Here is a 25,098-nt window from a genome sequence, read left to right as displayed (position 1 = left end):
GAGAGCTCTGCCTGCCTGGTTAGCGCGGGCCAGCTCTTCGCGGTGGCTCATACGCACAATCAGACTCGGCTATGCGATTCAGTTCGCGAAACGGCCCCTCAAGTCACGGGTGTGTATTCACCAGGGTCAGCCCCTGTCCGCCCCTGTCTTGCGAGAGGAGATTGCTGTCCTCCTGGCAAAGGATGCAATCGAGCAGGTCCCTCCAGCAGGGATGGAGAGCGGGTTTTACAGCCCACACTTCATCGTGCCCAAAAGAGCGGTGGGTCACGGCCAATCCTAGATCTGCGCGTTTTGAACCGCTGTCTGCACAAGCTGCCGTTCAGAATGCTCACGCAGAAGCGCATCCTCCATTGCGTTCGTCCTCTGGGTTAGTCTGCAGCATTAGACCTGATGGACGCGTATTTCCATGTCTCCACACTTCCTCGCCATCGTCAGTTTCTGCGGTTTGATTTTGAAGGTCGAGCTTGGCAATACAAAGCCCTCCCCTTCGGGCTCTCTCTGTCTCCGCGGGTCCTCACCAAGCCCGCGGAGGGTGCCTTAGCGCCCCTTCGGCTTGCGGGCATCCGCATTAGGGGTGTCAAAATTAATTGTTTCTTTGGTGCACCGTGATGCAGACGCGGACAATTCGGTATCGATTAAGTAATAACCATAACCGGTTATTATGTAGTGACGTCATTTATCTCCTATGCGCTCTGTCGCGAGGGAGGTGAGCACCGTTATTTAAAACACTCAGTCAACTCAGGGCCGGCCCGTGGCATAGGCACCATAGGCAAATGCTAAGGGTGCTGTATATCCAGTGGGGCGCCAGAAATGAGCGCGGATCAGTTGGTTTTGTTTTCGATTTTCCTGACACACTTTCAGTTATAGACGGCAATAACTCAAAAAACGCTTACCCTAAAAAGATCTAAAGTGTGTTTCCTACAGAAAGACAAAGCTGGTTATGTTTCACAGCTGTCTTTCTTTTTTTCGCTCGACATTACGAGCACTGCTCCGTTTAAGCCCTCGCAGTCTGCGTTTACTTTAGCCGGCAGAGCTTGCGCTGAGAGGAGCTCTCTGTAAGGGACCGTCGGAAAAGTGCTTATTTTTTTCTTTTTTTTTTCTTTTTTCTGCTCCGCTCTGCGCGAGCTCTCCCTGTTGCAAGGGCTTAAGTGTGTTTGTTTGTGTGTGCGTGTGTGTGTTTGTTTGTTTGATGCTGTCTATGTTTGTGTATGTGTTTGAATGAGAGACAGTGTGGTGCTGTGTGTCTGTGTGTTTATACAGACAGCTTGTTATAGCCTTACCCCTAAAATATAACACTATATATGGAAAGCATCGTCAATGCACCGTGACGCACCGAGATATCGAATTGAACCGAATCGATGGCATGATAATCGTAACCGAACCGAACCGTGAGACCAGTATAGGTTCACAGCTCTAATCCGCATACTCAATTTTCTTCACGACTGGCTGATTTTTGCCCACTCTCGGAGCAATTGATTATGCACAGAGACAAAGTGCTCCGGCACTTCCAACTGTTGGGGTTTCAGGTCAACCGAGAAAAGAGCATACGGCGAGTATAGGATCTCTTCTCTCGGGCTGGAGCTGGTCACCATGGCAGCGCGCCTCTCCGGAGAGCGCGCTCAGCTGATGCTGTACTGTCTGAGAGAGCTCGACAGTAAAATAGTGGTCCCACTGAAACTATTTCAGAGGCTCCTGGGGCAAATGGCATCCGCTTCACGCCGCTCGGATCACTCTATATGAGACCACATCAGCACTGGCTTCACGATCGAGTCCCCAGACGCACATGGCACGCGCGCGCACACCGAGTCTCTGTTACTGTGCTGTGTTGCCGCGCCCTCAGCCCTTGGAGCGACCCCTCGTTCCTACAGGCCTGAGTGCATCTATGACAGGCGTCCAGTTTTGTTGTCGTTTCAACAGACGCTTCCAACTCAGGCTGGGGGCCTGTGCATTGCGGGCATGTGGCTGCGGACCGGGAAAGGTACCCAGTTGCATTGGCATATCGCCTGGAGCTGTTGGTAATGTTCCTCGCTCTCCAAGTTTTTTTCCGGTGCTAGAGCGGCAACACGTGCTGGTCAGGACAGACAGTATGGCGGCGGCGGCGTATATCAACTGTATGGGGGGTATGCGAGGAAGACTTAGGTAACCTCCGATTGCGGTGGCTATTACCGTCACTCGGGCTAGAGCCCCCTCCCCGAGCGGGCCTATGCCCTGAAGTGGAGTCTGTTCACTGAATGGTGCGTCTCTCCCCGTAATTTGCCAGATCAGCGTTGTGCTTTCTTTACGCCGAGAGAAGCTGGAGAGCAGGCTGTAGCCCTCCACACTCAAGGTTACGATTATCGATTAGAGCAGTGGTCACCAAACTTGTTCCTGGAGGGCCGGTGTCCTGCATATTTTAGTTCCAACCCTAATTAAACACACCTGAACAAGCTATTCAAGGTCTTACCTGGTATACTTGAAACATCCAAGCAGGTGTGTTGAGGCAAGATGGAGCTAAACCCTGCAGGGGCACCGGCCCTCCAGGAGCAGAATTGGTGACCCCTGGATTAGAGGGTCGAGGACCTGGAGGCATTTTTTCGGTCAGTGACTCGTGCCTGTAATTGGGCTGGCTTTTTCTCACGTCCTGAGACCCCGCCCGCGATATGTGCCCAAGTTTCCTACCACTCAGTTTTAATACCAGGTAGTGAGCCTGCAAGCGCTACCCTTGGAGGAGGCAGACCCAGCCCTTTCTTTATTGTCCAGATTGCGTCTTGCGTATTTTCAAAGAAGATTTTTTTAAAAATGTGTTGTACTTTCCCATTCACTGCGCTGAAATGTAAAAAGGGTCCATAGCAGTACATCAACCATATTATGTTATCTTTTACTTTATTTAGGACTAATGAGGGGTTAAGACATGTACTTAATCAAAAACTAACCTTAGGGGTAGTTCACCCAAATGTTACATTTACTTACCATTTAATGAGTAACACAGAATTTAAATATGTACACTGAACTGCAAATAATCTTTACTTTAAAGTCTATACTGCATGCACATATATTTAAACTTTTCCCCTCTGCGCTTTAATTATCACTATAAATGATCACAATCTCCCGTATAATCTAATGATAGTACTTTTGTTTGATAGTAATGTATAGTGTCTATATGGTATCTGTAAATGTTTAGTCTGTGAAATTGTTGGACAACCACCAAACACACATTATACATCAAAATAAACATGTCTATAGCTTACTAAAAGCCTTTATGTCTGTTCATATATATTTTATATAAATGCAGAGCAGCAAGACCCATGGGATTTCATCAGCCACTCACCATCAGAGTCCTCAGTGGAAGCTGAGAAGAGCAGAAGAGGAAGACAGGGAAGAGATGCCAGAAAAAAGGGGCAAGGAAATAATGTGTTATTTTGCTTTTTGAGTATAGGCAGGCGCAGTGGGTAGCACAATCGCCTTGCAGCAAGAAGGTCGCTGGTTCGAGCCTCGGCTGGGTCAGTTGGCATTTCTGCGTGGAGTTCTCCCTGCATTCGCGTGGGTTTCCTCCGGGTGCTCCGGTTTCCCTCACAGTCTAAACCAGGGGTTTTCAAACTGGGGGGCCACCAGATGGCGCTAGGGGGGCCGCAAAGAAATTTTAGATCAATGAGCCCACATGGATGAATTTTGTGTCCCGCATCATTCTGAAGGTTAATATATTTTTATTATAATTTGAGCTCAAAAGTACTGCAAAAATGAAGCTTTATGCTTATGTCATTTAAATGCAGTTGACACTTTCGTGACACAGGAAAAGAAGCGCAGCGGCCCGCCTTTGTGGACGGGGACTTTTATTGAATAAGCGCTTCTGGCCAGGCACTTCCTGATTGTGATTTTTGGCGCTTGTCTGCTGCCACTGACGGCGTTTACCTTTCACTTACGCTTACCTCTTTTACGCTAAACAACTAAATGAATGCTCAGGTTTGACTGACTATATTTCAGTTAAAATACATGATCAATAAGAACATTATCGGTGGCTGAAAGCACTACCCTGTTTATGGCTTGCGTTCCTAAGTAACCGAGGTGCTGCGGAGTACGCGCCTCTCTGCGCAGGCTTCACTCATAGAGAACAAATAGCATTTTAAAGACACGGCACAACATTGCACCTCGTCCACAGCGCGACAGGCTTTTACACTTTGCATTGTACAAATATCAGACGGTCCTCTTTGCAGCATGGCAAACAAACATATTAAAATTGTAGAGCAAAAAGTGCTGCAATAACAATGAATGGAGCTGTCATCACATCAGCGAGTGCTCAGTTTCACTCCTGTTACACTGGATGAGCTCTGCAGTGGACCTCTTACTCACATTGGTTCATAACTGGATGATTAAAAAAAACTAAATTGTATACACACTGAATAAAACCACTATAGTCTTTAAAAATTAAAATGTATCTGTTTGTGTTATGTAATAGGGCTAATAATTATTAAATATTAAAATGTATTAGTGCTCTGTATTTAATGGAGCTCAACATACCTGATCAAATTTTAATACTATGACTATAAATGCATTTTTGTTCCACTTTTTCCCATATTTGTTTGTGTAACTAATTTAAATGTAATGTTCATTATTATTATTAATAGAACAAACTGGTATGAACATTTTAAAGTCAGCAAAGCTTCTAAAATTATGCAAAGAAAAACTTGTGGCTCTTTGCACTTGAATACCCAATTCTAGATTGCATTTAGGAAATTATTTTTTTATCAGTGTAAGTCAGGATTGTCGACCTGAGTAAATTATGATGTGCACAAAAAAAAAAGGAATAAAAATAAACAAAACACACAGCCTCCATTGTAGTATTGCTAGTTACAACAGTACAGTTTACTGTTAACAGGCTGATGAATGACAAAACTCTTTAAAACTTTAAAGCTTTAAATCTTTAGATACATTTAGACTCTCAGCTGTAAGGGTAAATACAGAAGAGTCTAGCTGTGCACTCTCAGAAAAAAAGGTACAATGAGGGTACAATTTTGTTCCTAGAGGGAACAAAATATAAAATTGTACCTTTAAAGGTCCCATATTGGTCCTTAGGGTACAATTTTGTACCCAAATGGGCTATAAAGGTACAAATGTCCAGATTTAGGTTTGAAAGGTACATTTTTGTACCTTTTATAGCACATTTGGATACAAAATTGTACCGTAAAGGACCAATTTGGCACCTTTAAAGGTACAATTATATATTTTGTTTCCCTATAGGAACAAAATTGTACCTTCAGCTCATGATAAGATCAAGACACTATATAGCACTAATTTAAATGTATTAATACTAAACATTAATACTAAAATACATAATTTGAAAATATAATAAATAAATTGATTGAATTAAATATTTTAATAATTAATTTTTTTCATGTATTTAAATTACATTTTTTCTCAAAAATGTTAATAATTTAATTTATAATTGAATGTAATTTTAATCATTAAAAACGTAAATACTGGTCTTTGCTTACTGTTTAAGACCCTTTAGTTTATGGGATGTAGAATAAGAACCATGCAGAGTGACAGCATCTTCATACAGGTGGTGATGTTGCTGTCTCTTTAAGAATTTGGCTTGTTGAGACGTTATAGTAGTGTTTGTTACTGAGGCGGTCGGTAGAGTATGCTGGCTGTTTACACAGAACTTCGCACGCTTTTCAAAGAAAAGTCTATTTTGGAGTCCACACTTATTAGGTAAGAATGCATTAAAGATATATTTTCAGTCTCATTTTTACATGTGAAGCCGTGTTCTGTTGATTTTGTCTGACTCTCGGGTCTCGGCTTTCCCCCGCTTTAAGTGCTCCGGGCTGGCCTGCAGGATGGAGTTTGCTAAGATGTCTGCAGCTTATTAAAGAAGTTAATACAATGTGATATCGAAGTCACCGAGGGACATAACGTTATAGACGGTGAGTACTGTATGCTGTTAGTTTTCTCGGTGTAAAAGTTCCCTTTATTGCCTACGTTACGTATTCGCGCCTTATATCTTACGTTACGTTACTGCTTTATTAATTAGTGTTGCCATGGCGGAATATAATCGCAACCCAATTAGCAAAATACACTCGGGCCAGCTGCGGCGGCAGAAGCGCGACGCTGCCGTATCCGTGCACCGGAATCGGGCCGTGACCCGTGAGTAATGTGCGGTGTGGCCCGGAGCTTGCGCGACTAAAGTCTTCATATAACGTTACCTTGATATAAAACCTTTTGTTATTAATACTGGAAATTTGTAATTATCGATAATGTTTTATATTTTGAGGCCATTTTTCTAGCCACGGTTGACCGCTGAAATGTAATTTTAGACGGTTATATAAGTTAAGTTACACCGCCATTTTGTGAAGAAAAATCACAATTTTGTCACCGGCAAAGCCACTGATTATGTAAACGTGGCTAGTTACAAACGTGGCATGCGTAAGTTACATATCTTCGTTTCAGTGTCTAAGTTACATTAATGTTGAGGAGTGTTCACAAACTCTCATGTCCAGAATTGTTGGTGCTTTACTATCGTTTAACGTTATACTTATGTTAATGTAGAATTATTAACATACCATGTTGTATAAATCGACGTTTTAAGTTATACTTTGTTCTTTATTGTAATAATTTGTCTCATCTGTTCTGAAACTGGTACCTTGAGCTATTTTACCTATTTTATTAATATCTCAAAATAAGTAAATAGTTATTGCTTTATCTTATTGCTTTCCAGAAGTTTTTGAAGTTTCCAATTGTCTTTCAGGACAAGATTCAACAACAGAATGCAGGCTAACAGCATCAGACCAATGAAGGCATGTCATAAGAAAGCATGGCTCAGTTACAAGATGTATGTCTCATTATCTATACCATGGTTTTAATGGCTTACATACTATTTTAAATTTGTAGGTTTTTACTTACAAACAACAATGAATGTACACCCACATGTTTAAAATTATTTTCTAGGTTTTCATCGAAAGATGAGAGATCAACTGAAGAATGCGATGGACCTGACTCTAAGGTACTCTTTCTAAACTTTCTCCACTTGATTAATATTATTAAATTCTAGCTTTGTATGGATTCCTTCATATTTGTTTGTATGCCACATCTTATGTTCCAGGAATTGATTTTACAGCAGCACTTCTCATGTTGCCAACCTTGTTAAGCGAGACACTTCAACATTTCGTTGTGCTCCGGTGCGTATGTTGTTTTCTGTTTAGTATATGCTGTGATAAATGCATTTTATAATGCTTGATATTCTTTATATTAGGATGACGCAGTGGGTAGTGCTGTCATCTTACGGCAAGAAGGTCGCTGGTTTGAGCCTCGGCTGGGTCAGTTGGCATTTGTGTGAGAAGTTTGCATATTCTTCCAGTGTTCGTGAAGGTTTCCTCCAAGTGCTCCGGTTTCCCCACAAGTATAAAGACATGCGCTATAGCTGAATTTGGTAAGCTTATTTGTCTGTAGTGTATAAATGTGTGTGTGAATAAGTGTGTCTGGATGTTTCGTAATACTGGGTTGCAGCTAGAAGGGCATCTGCTGCATAAAACATATGCTGGATAAGTTGGTGGTTCATTCCACTGTGGCAACCCCAGATTAATAAAGGGACTAAGCCGAAAAGAAATTGAATGAATAAATAAAATTTATATTAGTCTTTTAATCTGTGATACTTTTTTTTAATCAGTGAATATTAATTATTTTACTTTCTATGCATGTGGATTTTCTCTTCATCAGTGATAGAGTGACTGATATTAATGTAATTATTGCTTTGTCATTTACAGTGAACCATCTTCACCACATCCAACAGTTCAAGTACACGAGGAGGCCACCGACTGGACAACTGTGTTAACAAGACGAGTCACGGCAGTCTTCAGAGTTGATGGGATTGCGATTGGCTGGCCAATGATGTGGACGAATATACATTTTTGACATATCCATCTTATTAGAAGAACACCCTGATGTTTCTGCAGTGGAATATTTTGAATGAACGGTGGACTGTGACAAGCCTCGATCTACTCCAGTTACCAGAGTGATCAACCAGAGTGATCAACCTTGTTTTTTGTTTCTCTACATGCTCTTGGGATAATCACAATCATCAAGTTAATCCAGCACACTGCTATCATTCATGCATAAAGCAAATTTTTAAATAACTTGTGGTCCTAATGACTATCAAAGAACATTTTCCAGATATGAGTGATTTACATGTCATGTTTATCAAAAGCATAAACACATATTTGTGTTACAACAAATTACAACTCCACTTGAGGATGATGAGGAGTAATCTACTGATGTTGAGGAAGAGGCTACTGATGTATTTGGTTTTCTGCACTGTTGAAGCAATTTATAGAGAAACATTGCCTTCATTCTGAAATTCAGAAAAAATGTTGATGACAAATTATTTATTATGACCGAGTATTCTGACTAAAGACAAATACTTTGGACTTTTTAAAGTGCAGTACTTGATGTAGCCTGTGTAATGTGTTTATAAATCTTAAACAGTATTCTTGTGGTCTTTGTATTAAGTGTAGATTATTTAGTTTTTATTTGTTATCTAAATTGTTCTTTTTACTGTTTTACATGTCTGCTTTATACTTGCTATGTAATTTTATTTCTTAACACATTCAGTTGTGAGTTGTAATGAAATATTTCTACATTAGTAAATAAAAATGGACATCTGTGAACCAGAATATTTTATTTATTTATTTGTGCATGCAGTCACTAAAGGATCAAAATGCCTGGGTCAGTACCCTGAAAATACTATATAATATAAAAAGGTACATTTCTGTACCTTCAGTGTCTAGGGTACAAAATTGTCCCTTAAAGGGTACAAATGTAGAAGGTACAATTTTGTACCTTTAAATAGAGGTACAAATTTGTACCCTTAAGGGTACCACCCCAGTGATGGGCCATTTGTACCCTAAAAGGTACAATTTTGTACCTTTTTTTCTGAGAGTGTGCATAGGCTGAAAAAAGCATAAAAATGGCATAAAAACTGTGTAAAGTGACGACTTGTACACAAAATATGGCTTGATGGAATAATCCAGTGAGAGCAGACCACAATGAGTACTGCGCATCAAGATTTGATCAATAGATTGAAGCACTAAAACCATGTCAACTCAACTAACATCTTACAAAAAATAATCCAGATAATGAATAATATAAATTTATTGAATAATATATAATAATATAAATGTATTGAATAATACAATAAAAAAAATTAAGTACAGTTGTTAATTTGAGGGGGTGGCATCATTTTTATTTTTGGGGGGTCCCCAAAAGAATTCAGCCTACACAAAGGGGCCCTCAGCTGAAAAAGTTTGAAAACCCCTGGTCTAAAGACATGCAGTATATGTGAATTGGGCAGACTAAATTGTCCGTAGTGTATGCGTGTGAATGGGTGTGTATGGATGTTTCCCAGAGATGGGTTGCAGCTGGAAGGGCATCCACTCAGTAAAACATATGCTGGATAAGTTGGTGGTTCATTCCACTGTGGCGACCCCAGATTAACAAAAGGACAAAGCCGAAGAGAAATTGAATGAGTATAGGCAATGATAGACAAGACAATCTTTGATTAAGATGAAGTGTTTTAAAAAGCTTATTTATTAAAATAAAGGTTACAAAGTAAAGAATAAATATATTGTGTGTTTGTATATTTATTTTACTGCCTTCAAGATTTTACATTGTAAACTAAAGAGAACAAGGGGGGAACAAATGTTGTATTTACCCTTTAACTACAGGGAAAAAGGGAGGAACAATGCTTCACTTTAATTAACAACCCTCAAATGTGGTATTTACCCTTTAAGTACAGGGAACAAGCGGGTAACAAGGGAGGAACAATGCTTCACTTTAATTAACAACCCTCAAATGTGGTATTTACCCTCTAAGTACAGGGAACAAGTGGGTAACAAGGGAGGAACAATGCTTCACTTTAATTTACAACCCTTAAATGTGGTATTTATCCTTTAAGTACAGGGAACAAGCGGGTAACAAGGGAGTAACAAGGCTTCACTTTAATTTACAACCCTTAAATGTGGTATTTACCCTTTAAGTACAGGGAACAAGGAGGTAACAAGGGAGGAATAATGCTTCACTTTAATTTACAACACTCAAATGTGGTATTTACCCTTTAAGTTTAGGGAACAAGGATGGAACAAATACTGTATTTACCCTTTAACTACAGGGAACAAGGAGGGAAGAAGCTGAACCTAAACTCACTAGTGTATACTTGAACACTAAAAACAGAGAAAACTACAGCAGCAGTTTTTATTGATTGAAGACCAAATTACTACATTTTTCTATAAAGCATCAGCTATACATTTACTGAAATGCAACAGTTAGCCCCCCTGTGCAAACAGCAGTAAAGATGCGAGCCTGTTTTAATCTGCATTGAACCCTGACGGTAGGCCTATATAATGCAAACTTATTTGTTGATAGTGAGTTATGGAGACATTGATGGCTGTGGTGAGATCGACGAATAAACATAAGGTAAGTAGTGTATGGAAATATATTTTATGTTGAATTGCAGATTTAAAATAGATACAGTTTATAATAAGGGTTCATAATTTTACAGGTTGTAAACCTTTTATTCATTAAACACCCCATACAAAACCCAAGCACTGAATTAGAGTACTAATGTACTCACGCAGGTGCATGTACAGTACATTTGCAGATAGCAATAGGTTGTCACCATCCTTGCATAATTCTTTATATGTATACAATACTTGAAGAAAAGTACATCGTAATATACTTTGCGTGATGAATATTTTATTGTTACTTCCCTATTACGCAAACATTATGGTTTGTTCCTTTGCAATTTAAAGAAAAGTACACCGTTATTTCACTGTACTTACGCAGTACTTTTCATGCTGACTATCTGGTTGTTACCCGCTATTACCCAAGCATTACAGTTTGTTCCCTTATACCTATGTAAACGTTATTTATACTTACACTATACGTACAGAAAAGTACACCGTTATTTCACTGTACTTACGTGGTAATTTTCGTGATGAACATCTGGTTGTTACCCCCTTATTACCCAAGCATTACGGTTTGTTCCCTTATACCTACACATACGTTTATTATACTTACACAGTACATACAGAAAAGTACACTGTTATTTCACTGTACTTACGCGGTACTTTGCGGGTTGTAAAAGAAAGCGTTACCCAATACTTAAGCACAAAAATGTTGAATACTTTAGTACTTCCACTTAAGTATGGTACTTAAAAAGCACTTCAACTTCTATTCAAGTCACCTTTTTATAGAGCACTTGTACTTTTCATTAAGTCTGGGTCTCTAGTACTTTATACATCTCTGCAGCAAGAAACTTCCTGGCAGGTGTGTGGAAGCAAGTTGAAGCTAAACTCTCTAGGAAGCTGGCCTTCCAGGATCAAGTTTAGAAATCCCTGGTCTAGATAAAGTCTTTACCTGTCTTTCATTTTCTAAAAAGCTGTTGCAAGTATACAATTTTTTTTATGATTTAAGAATACAACTTGATATTTTTTAAATGATCTGACAAATCTGAAAGGACATATTCTGAAAATGCATTTTTTTAATTAAATATATTAACACTTAATAAACATTGGTGGGGTTAATTAAAAATTAAGTAAATTATTTGTATTATTATTTTAAGTATACTTTTTCTAAGATTTTGCTAAAAACAAAAGCATGAAATTAAATCACCACGGCTCACAACATGTACTCTCTTTCTGTGTGTGTGTGTGTGTGTAACAGAGAGGGTAATAGAGTGTGTGCATTTGTTTGTACTAGGGTCAAGTTTTGAGGTGAGATTGACCTTAGTTTTAAGTGAAGTTACAAAAAAAAAAAAACAGCGAAGCGCAAATTATTTTATAATAATTATTAATAAAAAATAATTAACATTGAATTAAGATAAACAACTTACATTTGAATAGCTGAAGTAATGTTCTAATGATTTTAATGACAGGCTGCAGCAGATTTAATTGTAAGCTTTCATTTTCAATGTGTAGTAATATTTACTGCATTTCTGCCACACGTCCTTTGTCTTCTCAGATGAAACCACACTAAAATAAGTTACAATGACAAAACAGTCAATTTGACAACCTGTTGGTTTCCATTTTCACTTTTTGTATGTTTGTGTAAATTGTGTAGATTGTAATATCCATGCAACTTTATTCCATTAAAGTCAAACCGATAAAAGACACATACATACATACATGCATATATACATACAGTACATACTGTACAAAGGCAATCAGACTGTTTTGTCATTATGCCTCATCGATGTGTGGTTTAATTTGAAAAGTAAAATGGGGTCTAACAGAAATGCATTAAACAAAATACACACATATACAAATTCGAATCTGAATTGAGCTGCGAATCCGTTGAAATATTTGAAGTCCTGCGATTGGACCGTATGCAACCAGCCGATCGGATATGATGTACTCCAGTATTGTCCAAGCAGATCTGTGCGTGCGAGATGAGAAATGGAAGTTTATTAGGTTATTTTTTAAACTATAAAAAGTCTATATTTAAAAAAAAAACTTTTCTGTTCATAAATTAGTTGAAGCTAGAATTATTAGCCCCCCTGTTTATTTCTTCCCCAAATTCTGTTTAACAGAGCGGAGATTTTTTTCATTACATTTTTAAAGTTTTAATAACTCATTTCTAATAACTGATTTATTTATTTCTTTGCTATAATGACAGTAAATAATATTTTACTAGATATTTTTCAAGACACTTCTATACAGCTGAAAGGGACATTTAAATGCTTATCTAGGTTAATTATATTAACTAAGCAGGTTAGGGTAATCAGGCAAGTTATTGTATAACGATGGTTTGTTCTGTATTCTATAGAAAAATATATAGATTAAAGGGGTTAATAATTTTTTTTTTTACCTTTAAATGTTTTTTTTTTTAATAAAACAGCTTTTATTCTAGCTGAAATAAAACAAATAAGACTTTCTAGAAGAAAAAAAATAGATATCAGAAATAATGTAAACATTTACTTGCTCTGCTAAACATAATTTGGGAAATATATTCAAAAAAAAATAATAATTCAATGGAGGGCTAATAATTCTGACTTCAGCTGTATGTGATATCCAAAGTTATGTTTAACAGACCAAGGATATTTTCACAGTATTTCCTATAATAGTTTTTATTCTGAAGAAAGTCTTATTTATTTTAGTTTGGCTAGAGTAAAAACTGTTAATATAATATAATAAATATGTCAATATAATTAGTCCTTTAAGAATCTTAGTCTATAGAACAAACCACGATGGCTTTCCTAAGTTTTCTTAAACATAATAACCTAGTTTAGTCTTTAAATTGCACTGGCTGAATGGCTGAATATAGTATCTTGCTAAATAACTAGTAAAATAATGTGTAAGTGATAAAATATAATATAATATTACCATCATCAAAATATATCATTTTGGCAAAAACTAGACAAAAAAAAATGTCATTGGAAATTAGTTCTTAAAAATATGCTTAAAATTGGGTTGAAAACAAATCTATGTTAAATAACACTTGTAACTTGAAAACTTTAGAAAAAGGGCTAATTATTTTGGATACAACTGAATATCCCTATATAAATTCTCACACCCTCTAAAAAGTGTAAAATGAAAATAGAAATGGACTATTTGTTCAATAAGATGCCAATTTCCAGAGACATTCCTAGCAAAAAAAAACAAAAACAAATATTTGTTATGATCTGTGTCACTGAAAAACAACTTGCTATTTAGCTACTTAATTTATAATATACCCTTCTTGCTGTATAAGCTGCTTATTTTAACATTAGTTTAGCATTTACCACTGATGAACATACACATTTATATTTATATCAAATATAAATTAAAAATACTGCAATGTTTAGTCATAGATGTATTACACCACAATTCTTATTTTATCATATTTCTTATATTTCCATAGTGATTTATGTTCATATATAAACAAGTAGCTTCTCTTCCATGAGCGATGTTCACTCCATTCATTCTAACAACTTTGTAAAAAAAAGTGAAACTGTTCCACACACATTTAATTTAACTACATTAAAGTCTTTATCTAGACCATTTCCTCTTTATTTAATTTATATTTTTATATTTGTGTAAACTCCCCAAGAGAAAAAACCCCATAAGCATCTCCAGAGTCATGATAGAATTTAAATACTCTAGACAACATTTTATTAGTTTCCTCATAGTTTAATTATTTCAGAGGCTCCACTAACAGAATTCAAATAACAAAACAATGACTTGTACTGTATATCAAGGGTTTATTTAAAGATTGAAAAACTTTAAAAAGGAACAAATTCTTCATTTTGAGATGAAAACCCAGTAAAATGCAACACTTAGTTCCAGCCTTCACGTCATCCCAAATAAGCTGAGTGGATCTGGCTCAGCATTCACCCTTTTTGGAGATTAATATGATGTTGAGCTTTTCCTTACTGCAACAAAATAGTCAGTTTAAAGAGAACATTAAAACAAGTCAATAATACAAACATTACAAACTTGAATTACATGTAGGTCTACTTACAAAATAGTCGCACACAGATTGCACTCATTTGGGTACGTAATTCCATCTGTACCACACACAGGCGTATAATCATCGGTGCAGGCGGGCAGGAGCAGGTGGTATTTACCGCAGTTTGGCTGTAAAAAAATGCACATACAAATAGCTGGTAAAAAATGGATAAAAAAAGATAGAGCATAAGGATATATTGCTCAACTTACCACTAAAGGACAATCATCAGCTGCTGTTGCCATGGCTGTTTATAACAACATAGATGCAAAAAACAATTAATAAAGTGTTTTCTACACAACTATTAGTAATGATTAAACATAAAAACAACATTATTTTTGATACAAAACATGCTGGAAACATCCAAATTTGATGTTTATTGATTGTCAAAATTAGTTTCCAAACTCACCAGCCAAAGAAAGTAGAAGAAAAATCTTTGCCAGCATAGTTGTTTGTTTACAGCGATGTGATGACAAAGTAATTAATCACTTTCAGAGGTGGTGAGTTCCTTTTATTGAACTTTATTTCCCACCCACTGAGCGGAGTTGTGTAATATTCAGTTCTTGTGAAAAACTGTTCCAATGGGTGGAGTTATGTGAATGTTTACAAATTTAAGAATATATATATATATATATATATATATATATATATATATATATATATATATATATATATATATATATATATATATTTTTTTTTTTTTTTTTTTTTTCTGATATTTAAATGGATTTTAATCCTTTAAAATTAATTGTTTACAATATCCAAACTTTTACCAAAAATGACTGATGTATGAAATGTATCTAATTATGTTCAAATAAACCTTTTTAGATGTTCGCTGGTGTTACAATGCATTTTTCAATTTCTGTTTTTAACAACTCTTATACTTTAGTTGAGAATGATTGAATGTTGTAACAGGCCACTGTGAATATTAAGCTAAATATTTTGTAATGGTTTTATAAAAGCAAGAATTTAATGTACAGAGACTTTTTCTTAATGTTTGCCTGCATTGAACAAATGAGCTCCTGTGTATTCAAATCAAAATGGGTGAAACAAGAAAACAACAAGAAGAACAAAAGTACACTTTTGAATTTAAAGACACAGTGAGTGGTTTTTCTCTTAACCATTTGTGAAGTTTATTTATAAACTAATTTAGAGAGGATCACGTGCTTATGATTGCTTGCAGCCGGCCCCGCATTATTTAATTTATGATTCACCAATTAGATAATTCCTAAGCCACTATAAATACCCTAATTTCCATATAACAGCCATCTTCATTTTGAAAAATCCCCCCTTCCACCCCTACTCCTCCTTTCCTAGTACTGTTGTCTCACAGCAAGAACGTCACTGGTTCTAGACCTTACCAAGCGAGCCAACATTTCTGTGTGGAGTTTACCTGTTCTCTCTGTGCTCACATGGGTTTCCACTTGGTTTCCTGGTTACCTCCCTCCGTTCAAAAACATGCAACTTAGTTTAATTGACTAATTCAAATCAGCACCATAGACATGCTCAGAGTAAGTAGTTATCTCTTAAGAGCAATCACTATCTGTTTATTAGCTACTACAGCAGGGGAGTTCTCGAGATCTACCTAAGCTCAAACTCCCATCTCGCCTTGCAAATGGGTGAAAGCCCTGGGCTCGAGGATCTTATGAGCTCAGGGCTCTCTCCAGGGACAACATGCCAAACAAGCTTTATAATCAATCATCTGTGAAGTGTAAAGTCTTGAAAAAATTTTGGATTTAGCTTTGTTTTCTGTTTGCTCTTTGTGCATGTACTGTATTGTCAATCTCAATTCAAGTAAATGAATTAAGGTGACAGTCATGCTATTGGTAAAATTAATGTGCCAGTTTGTCATTTTACCAAACTATCCATTTGTCTTTCCCTGGACATAACAAAAATTTACACTTAAAACTCATTGGGTTTACAATTTCTTTATATTTCAAATTGAAACAAAATGTTACTTGAACCTTTTGAGTCATGAATGTGGCAATATTTGTTGTTTAATTACTTTTGTAAAATTTCAAACACCATAAAACTGCTTGTCCCCACAGCTATGTACTGAAGGAAAGTGTTTAATTTTGAGGGCGAAAAAAAGAGATTTTTCTATCATTTAAAATACAACTTATGTATAACAATCAATGTGAATGATATAAAAAGTAGTAGTAGTCTCCTTTTGCCTCATGTTCAAAGATTTGCGTGGAAATCATACTAAAACATTGCGTATGCACAAAGCTGTAAATGTGCGTACGCAGAAAAAAATTCAGATGTATGAAACACTGTGTAGGCCGAATCCTGGGCCGGCCCAAGCCTTCAGGGGGCCCTAAGCAGGATTTTATTTGGGACCCCCTTAGTGCAAACAATATGACAAATTATCATCAATACTTGATAATTCGCACTAAATTTAAAACACACATTATCGATTTTATTCGCTGTAGCTGTTTTGCTTACATCATAAAGTATATGTTTTAAGACAATTCTAAATATTATTCTGCAGACACAACTTCCTATTGATCCAACTTTTTATATGACTACTTGCCACAAATCTAAATAATTAGACACAAAACATTATTATGGGCTGGCAGAAACAAAAGCAGCTGAAAGTAGCCAATAACATACTTATTTTTATTATTATTCAGGCACAAGACGCTGCCAAACAGTCAAACATAGTAACAATAAAGATACATTTTTTTTAAATTGGATATAAATTTTAATACTGAAAAAAATCCATATTGTATTTTGTAGTTCAAATAACTTAAAACATATATATAAATTAAAATCAAATTAAATCAGGAAGCATTTTCTAGACATACTCGCATATAAATCAAATGAGTAAATATGTACAAAAATTATTCAGTTTTCAGAAATAATTCTAAATCAAGTGAATTTTTTTTTTGTAAAATAATTTAATCTGCCAATGAGATGAGTAAAATCTTATATAAAACCTAAAACAATATTTTTTATTTACCCTAATTGGCAGATTATTGAGCTTTTTTAATGAAAGATTTGCATAATTTTGACTAAAAATCCTTCTAGAAAATGTTTATTGGTTTAAGAATTCTTAGATATTAGGACTAAAAATCACACAAAAACTATAAGAAAGAAAAATTTTTTGCAGTGTATTTACCAACTGTCAATTGTATAAATCAGAAGCGTATTTTTTATCACCAAGTTCATGAAAAAGCATTTTGCTGCTGTTCCGGGCACTGCTGCTTCAATCACGATATCAATGATTCTGCGATATATTGATAGATCACAAGAAAACCAGCCACAATATATCACAATTTTGGTAAATGAAGGGGGAAAATGCATCAAAAATTAATGATGAATTTCTTTTATAAACACGCATTTATAGAATTGCAACAATGTAAAACAAGCGCACATCTGTCAAACAAGCTTTAAAATGCTGATGTGCAGAGAGGAGTTTATGACTGAAGAGAGCACATCTCTATCAGAGCAGCAAAATCTCAATTTAGTGGCATATGCATTTAAGAAAAAAACTGCCAAAATAGTAATTTATTACTTATTATTATTCATTAAAACACTTATTACAACTTGACCAACTAATTTTATGTAAACATGGAAACATTTTGTGCTTAGCCCTGGTTGATTTTTAATAAAAAAAAAAAAAATGTTTTCCCACTATTTTTTCAACTGATCAGAATGCTCTGGTGAGCACAGACTCCTCTGAGCACGTATGTTTTCAGCAGTGGAGAACATTAGTTCCTTCGGTTGGGGAATTTCAGTGCTATACAGTGGATTTAATCTTGGAAAATCCACGTATGCTAGTCCATATGTAAATTCTGCCATGATGACTGTCCCTTAGCTGTTTGAAAGTCTCTTTAGCTTAAAAGGATGGCGTTTGCTCGCTTCAGGTGTGCTTATATGCTGGGATAATTGGCAATAAGGCACACCTGCGCAAGCTTACGCTGCCAATTCATTGCTTCATTGGCCCGTTTAATATTCTTTCAGACAAGCGGCTTCTGAACCGAATCCTCCCACATGTGGATTTTCCAAGATCTAATCTACTGTATAGCACTTCCGTTCCCGAAGGGTTACTTCTGTAACCTCAAACGTTATTTACTCAACTATTTAAGTTTTTTAATTCTCCTAATATTTTTTTGCCAAAATACCATCTACAATACTTTGACAAGTTCTGTAAGAGTCAAAAAAACGCAGGGCCCTTCAAATTATATGTTAATGTACTATTGATATCTTTATATATTTTGAGTTAAAAAGTTTGAGCACATAATAAGTTGCACTGGCCGCGGGCATGCGCGAGTAATATAGTGAAGTAAAAGCGTGTCTGTTAGAAAGAAACTATAGTGGCAAATTCGGGGGAGCTGGATGTCTGAAACACACAAATACATTGGCCCAGCTTGGACAGAAGAAAGTGTCTGTATGCCTGAGATTTTCACCATTGCAATGGCTCATCTGTCTGTCAGTTGTTTACATGACGCTGGTGTATGTCCGATGATCCGCCATTACGGGAAGTGCCACCTGGTGGCAGCTGGGTGTACTGTAGCTAAAGCGGTTATCTGCTGCAGTCAGTGTGGAAAACTGATTAATTAAATCGGATCTTTTGTATATTTAGGTAAATATGTTGGCGCCCGAGTATGTAACTCGGTCAGAAATAACACTATAAATGGGCATATATTTTGTCCCACCACTAATTCACAACTCAACAAACTAAAACGAAAGTCACACAATAATTTCAAGCACTCTTGGGGGCCCCTGGTGGCCACATGGCCCTAAGCAGCCGCTTAGTTCGCTTATGCCTTGGGCCGGCTCTGGCCGAATCTCACGCATATTCTGTTTGTACATCTGAATGAACGTGAAACTGAGCGCAACATTCACGAGCACAAAACCCCTCCCTGCCTCTGCCCCCGTATGAATATGCTAATGACTCTACTTTGGCAAAACCAATGACTGTGGGCAAAACCCAACGAAAAAGCAATGGCAAAATCAAGCAAAAAGAGAAACTTTGAACAGAATGTGAATTGAAGGTGCTGCTTTCGGACGTAACGTTAGACCGGAGAAAAACTGTTTTATTTGCAAGTTTGTCCTCTGGAATTAATATAAAAGAAAAAAAATAGAGTGGGAAGAGTTTTATATATATATATATATATATATATATATATATATATATATATATATATATATATATATATATATATATATATATAGTGGGGAGAGTTTAGCTGATGCGGTTAACACAGTTGGGTCTGAACATCGCACTGAGTGGATTAAAAAAGAAATAGTGCGATCTATAGGTGTACATTTTGTAGCGTCTTTAACGTCCTAAGTGCCGCAGCTCGTTAAACCCATGGTAACATGTTTTGACACGTTCAAGCATGAACTCGGTTCGAATACAGCGGCTGATGAACTTACTCTTTATTTTCCCCGCTACATATCAGATTTTGCCTATATACTCTTTATCATGAGAAAGACAAGTGGGAATCATTAATAAGTCTGTGCATCAAATTTAATTTGCATATTTATTGAATGGAAATGTTTCTGATACACTTATGCCAGTTCATCCTCAGATGGTGCCTTTATATCAATGTGCATGCATTAGATTGCTCCGATTACATTGGGAAAACCGGCGACCGCTGCAAATTGCGCTTTAATGTTTGGATGGTCAACTGTATGGTATGGAAACCTTATATACTAGATATGCGGATGAACCCGTCTCATACAGCTGAGAAGACACTTTGTAGAGTGCAATTTAACACAACTGCCACTAGGAGTCGCCAATGGAAATAAAACAAAAAATGTGCATACGCCAGCCATAAAGCTGGCGTGGAGCTGCGCACATTCCCATGTTCAGTTCATCGTTAGTAAATCCAAACGTGCGTGGTTCTGAGCATGAAACCTGGCGTACGCAAAGTTTTTGTGCGTACGCAGCGTTGATACATGAGGCCCCTGGAGTGCTACCTATTAACAAAAAAATCTATTTAGAAACATACACTATATATGACAAAACTTGATGTTCTTCTTTCCATTTCCTGAAGCTTTTCACATGCCTGGTGTGACCTCCTTTATTATAACTGTAAAAAATATATATACAAATGGATAAATACTTCACTGTAAAAAATATGTAAAATGGTGAAAAACCAGCAGCTGTTGTTGTCTGAACTTAATCATTAAATAACACTAAAACTAATTTTATGTTATGTTATGGTATGTTAAGGTAAACTACCGTATTTCATTAATTTATATCATACATCAGTGTTTTGAAGTATGAAAGTCTACACATCATACATCTATTTATTTTAAAATACAAGTGCCATGCTGGGAATTCTAGGACAGTCAACTTTTCAAAAATTACAGCACATATTAGGGAAACATACTTTTAAATTACAATTTTTACTGTAGCGTGGTTACAGTTTTTTTAAATATTATAAATACTAGTGTTTTTGAGTGTTAGGTATACTGCCTATGTTTTAGTCTAGTATTATTTACAAATTCATTCATTCATTTTCTTGTTGGCTTAGTCCCTTTATTAATGCGGGGTCGCCACAGCGGAATGAACCGCCAACTTATCCAGCACGTTTTTTTTTTACGCAGCGGATGCCCTCTCGGCCGCAACCCATCTCTAGGAAAATTATTTACAACTTGTTAATGTTAACTTGTTTTACTGTAGCATGGTTACAGTTTTTTGACAGTTAATTGCAGTCATTTTTATAGTGTATTTTCAACATTTTTGTTACTGGTGTTACTGTGTTTTAACCCTAATGTGCTGTTGGAGATGTTTTCATCCATTCTGGATAGATTTTGAGTCTTAGTTTGGCCATAACATTTTCTGTGTTTCAGCTAGCGAAATGATTTTTGGTGACTTATTTTTTAAATATATTAAACATATTTTGAGAAAATGCTTTGAAATAAAAAAAAAACCTTTAACAATACACTTTGGGCAAATTTGCTACCTTTTCGTTTTGTTCGGGGTGATAACATCCACTAAATTAAAATGCTGCATCAGCATTTTTTTTTTTTTTTGCATAAATCTGTTAATCAGTCTCAGTCCTGAGCAAAACTACTAAATGTTTTTAAAAATTACAGGATTTTAACTCCTATATTCATGAATGAGGTCACTGATTTGGTGGGGAAAAAAACTAATAAAATGACTTATTTTCAATATAAAAAGTAATTGTAGACTGAATTGTGCTGCCAACTGATGATCAACAGTTAAAATTTGTGAGTTTTATTCAAGATTCATTCATTCATTCATTTTCCTTTTGGCTTAGTCCCTTTGTCAATCTTGGGTCACCACAGCGGAATGAATCACCAATTTATCCACCAAATGTATCATGCAGCGGATGCCCCTCCAGCTGCAACCCATCACTGGGAAACATCCATACACACCCATTCACACATATACTTACTGCGCCACCGTGACGCAATAATCAAGATTAAATATATTTAATTTTTAATCAAGGATGCTAAATTTTATAGTGTCATGGCGTTGCAATTAAAAAATGTGGTTATAATGGAAGTCAATTGGGCAAAAACAGCCTCAAAAAGTACATTTGGGAGAAAAAAATTATCTTCCAAAAAACTAACAATGCATCAAAGGCAATATTGTTACTAATCTTTTACATAAAACTGTAATATTGCCAGAAAGTGGTGTATAACACAAATGGATAAGTTGCCAGTTTCGCTGTGGCAACCCCAGATTAATAAAGGGACTAAGCCAAAAAGAAAAGAATGAATGAATAATATAATATATGAACAAAATATGATTTCTCTCTTGAAGCAGCACAAACAGCCATGACATTACCACAGTAGACAAAATGCTTCATGAACACTGGCCAATATTGGTAACAAAACTCCTGCTGGCTTTTCTTCCTTATTTCATCTTCTCTGGTATTTGATTTGCAGACCCTAGATGGAGAGCTAACAGATATTTGTAGAGATAGAAAAATAGAATACTTTTATATCTGCAGAGTAGAATTACTAAATAAAAAATGTTTTGTAGATTTGTTCCTGGGTGTATGTGTATGTAGTTATTCAACATGATTTTCTTGTTTTTAGATTTATACATTTTGTATTGTAGTACAGTGTAGTGATGTACAAATGGAATCAAGTTTAGTGATGGACTGCTAAATTTCCTGTCTGCAAAACTAACTTATATTTGTAAAGTAAATTTATATTAATAAAAACACCTTGAAATAGCGATCTTATTGTCCAGTCACAGGGTGAGGAAGTGCCTTGCCCATTGTTTTTATCAGTGTTGTCAGTTTATCAGTCTTGATGATTATCAAAGTCTGTTTCATAATTTGTTGAATTACATTTACACACTATTAATGCAAGTGATAACTGTAGAAGTTTAGAAATAATTTGCTCAAAAACATGATGACCTTGTGAGTGGAAAATATATTTAACCCCCTTCTTCTGCAACTGCATTTTTGGCCTAAATTCAGAATGGTTATTCGCCATTTTAATTTCAGGTTCCATAAGGTTATGATTCAGTGTTAAACTGTTTTCTCATATAAAGATCAAAAATGACCCAGAAATGGATTTATGTCTCATTTATTGCCCCTCAAAAAAGCCATAGAACCAGAAGCTCCTTAATGATCATATTTGGAATAATTGTGAATGTTAATGAGCTCTACTGATGTACTGTACTCTGAAAAAAAGTATTTTTAGATATAAATATAAAAAAACTAGATTAAATAAATAAAATAAAGTGTTGTAGTGGTTTGTTATAGGATGACGTAAATAAGCCTAATATAAACCACACGACAGAACAACCTTTTTTGCTCCAGACAGTAGTGTTTTGAGTAAAATTTAGGCAAAATTATAATTAAACTCAATAAAACATACAAACAGAGATTCATTGTGATCTTTTTGAAGCTATAATGTAAATGTAAATACTGCCAGGAATTAATACCATCCACCTGCATGAACAGGTGACATTTAATAAAGTGTTTTTGTTATTCTTTCCCTTCAGAAAAATTGCAATCAGAGCCCAGTGATAAGACACAATGCTTAAAAGTGTTAAACACAATACTCAGCAGTCTACATATGTTTGTTATAAATATATCTGGCAAATTTCACGATCAATAAACAAAACGTACAATTAAACAACCTTACACCTCTTTAGGATGTCGCTGAATAAGTGAATAATCTGTATATCCTGCATTTTGCAAGCTTTAAATTGATGGTTGGTCATTGTAGCTTAGTAACGCATAGGAAAAATAAATGCTGTGCTGCCTTTTACATTGGCCCTATTCACACATGGTATTCAGATTTTTTTTAATCGATCTGATCTCAACTGGACAACTCAAGTACAGGTGCGAACTAGGTGTGAAACGTTTTGAGCTTGTCCACTTTGGACCACATCAAGAGGTGGTTGAAAATGTATTCAATCGGATTGCCCTATATAGTAAACACAAATGTTGTTGAATCCATTGGAATAGTCCCTAAATGGCTGGAGAGGCTGATTTAAACTGCCATTGGTAATCTTGGTAATCTAAAAAGTTTTGTATTTGAGGTTTTCTCAACAGTGCCCTTATGTTTTGATTTATTTATTTTTTGCAAAAATAAATAAGAAATATGGCTGCTACCTATCTTCAAACATGCAGCAGAAATCATGCAGTGCCCATAAAGAGTTTTTGATGAGGTACATGTTTGTGAAAGTTTTATTTAGTGTTTATTGTCCTATTAATTATTTTAGTCTAGTCTAAGCAACATTCATAAACTCTAGTTTAAGCCTCCGCACATTTAGATAATGCATGTTTTGGATTATCTTTCTTTTTGCAAAATGATTTGCTTTTATCCTTTGCATTATGTTTTTTATTCACCTAATTTAATTACGTCTAATGTTCTAAATTATTTAAACAGACAATAATATTTAGTATTAGTACTAATTAGTATTTATTTATAGACAATAGCAAATATACAAAGGGGTGGTCCAGAATGTAATTTTAAGGCTTGGTTGTGTTTATAAGGTTGTGTCATGATCAATTTAAAAAAATAAAAACACTTACTGGTTGTAGCCATAGACCGTCTCGGGTTACGTATGTAACCATAGTTCCCTGAGAGGGAACGAGACACTGCGTCTAACCAGAACGCTAGGGGAACACCTCTTTTATACGCGTCTTGAAGCACATGTGAAATCAATCTAATGTAATTAAGCAGGTGTCGTCAGACCAGAGAGTATAAAAGCCTGTACTGAGCATTCAGTTTCAACTTCGAATTTGCTTGAAAGAAGTAACAGGCAGAAGAAAGTATGGCGGAATACGCAGTGTCTCGTTCCCTCTTGGGGAACTATGGTTACATACATTACCCAAGACGTTCCCCATCTAGGGAACTTCAACACTGCGTCTAACCAGAAGGCTAGGGGAATGCAATACCCACTAGGCCAGACTCACTGCTGACTGTGAACGCACACTACGCAGTGAGAATGGAGGACCCTGGTGAGGGGTCTACATCGAGTTGATAGTGATGCACAAATGTATGTGGTGTCGACCATCCTGCCGCCAAACAAATGCAGTGGCTCAAATGGGGGAACAGAGATGCCCTTGAACACCAATGTTAAATCCCATGTCGGTACTCTGTGTGTGCTGACAGGTCTTAGCCTTATGGCTCCACGAAGCAAGCGACGAATTAGCGGATCCTGCCCTAGTGACTCATCATCTAGGGGAGAACGGT

At 36.2% G+C, this 25,098-nt stretch overlaps 2 protein-coding genes across 2 annotated transcripts in view; both read right to left on the bottom strand.

Annotated features, from left to right (window-relative positions):
* Positions 1-25,098, bottom strand: part of immt (inner membrane protein, mitochondrial (mitofilin)) — a 905,839-nt gene that overhangs the window by 600,604 nt on the left and 280,137 nt on the right. The window lies entirely within an intron of this gene.
* Positions 14,117-14,936, bottom strand: spink2.8 (serine peptidase inhibitor, Kazal type 2, tandem duplicate 8). Its single transcript, NM_001386549.1, is given in 4 exon segments — positions 14,117-14,374; positions 14,464-14,579; positions 14,661-14,695; positions 14,858-14,936. Coding segments are annotated over 4 exon segments (237 nt in total). The 5' UTR covers positions 14,895-14,936; the 3' UTR covers positions 14,117-14,325.

Source organism: Danio rerio, chromosome 14 (genome assembly GCF_052040795.2).
Source record: "Danio rerio strain M-AB ecotype USA chromosome 14, GRCz13ab, whole genome shotgun sequence".
In the NCBI taxonomy this organism is placed as follows: Eukaryota; Metazoa; Chordata; class Actinopteri; order Cypriniformes; family Danionidae; genus Danio; species Danio rerio.
This window is presented reverse-complemented; position numbering and strand designations above follow the sequence as displayed.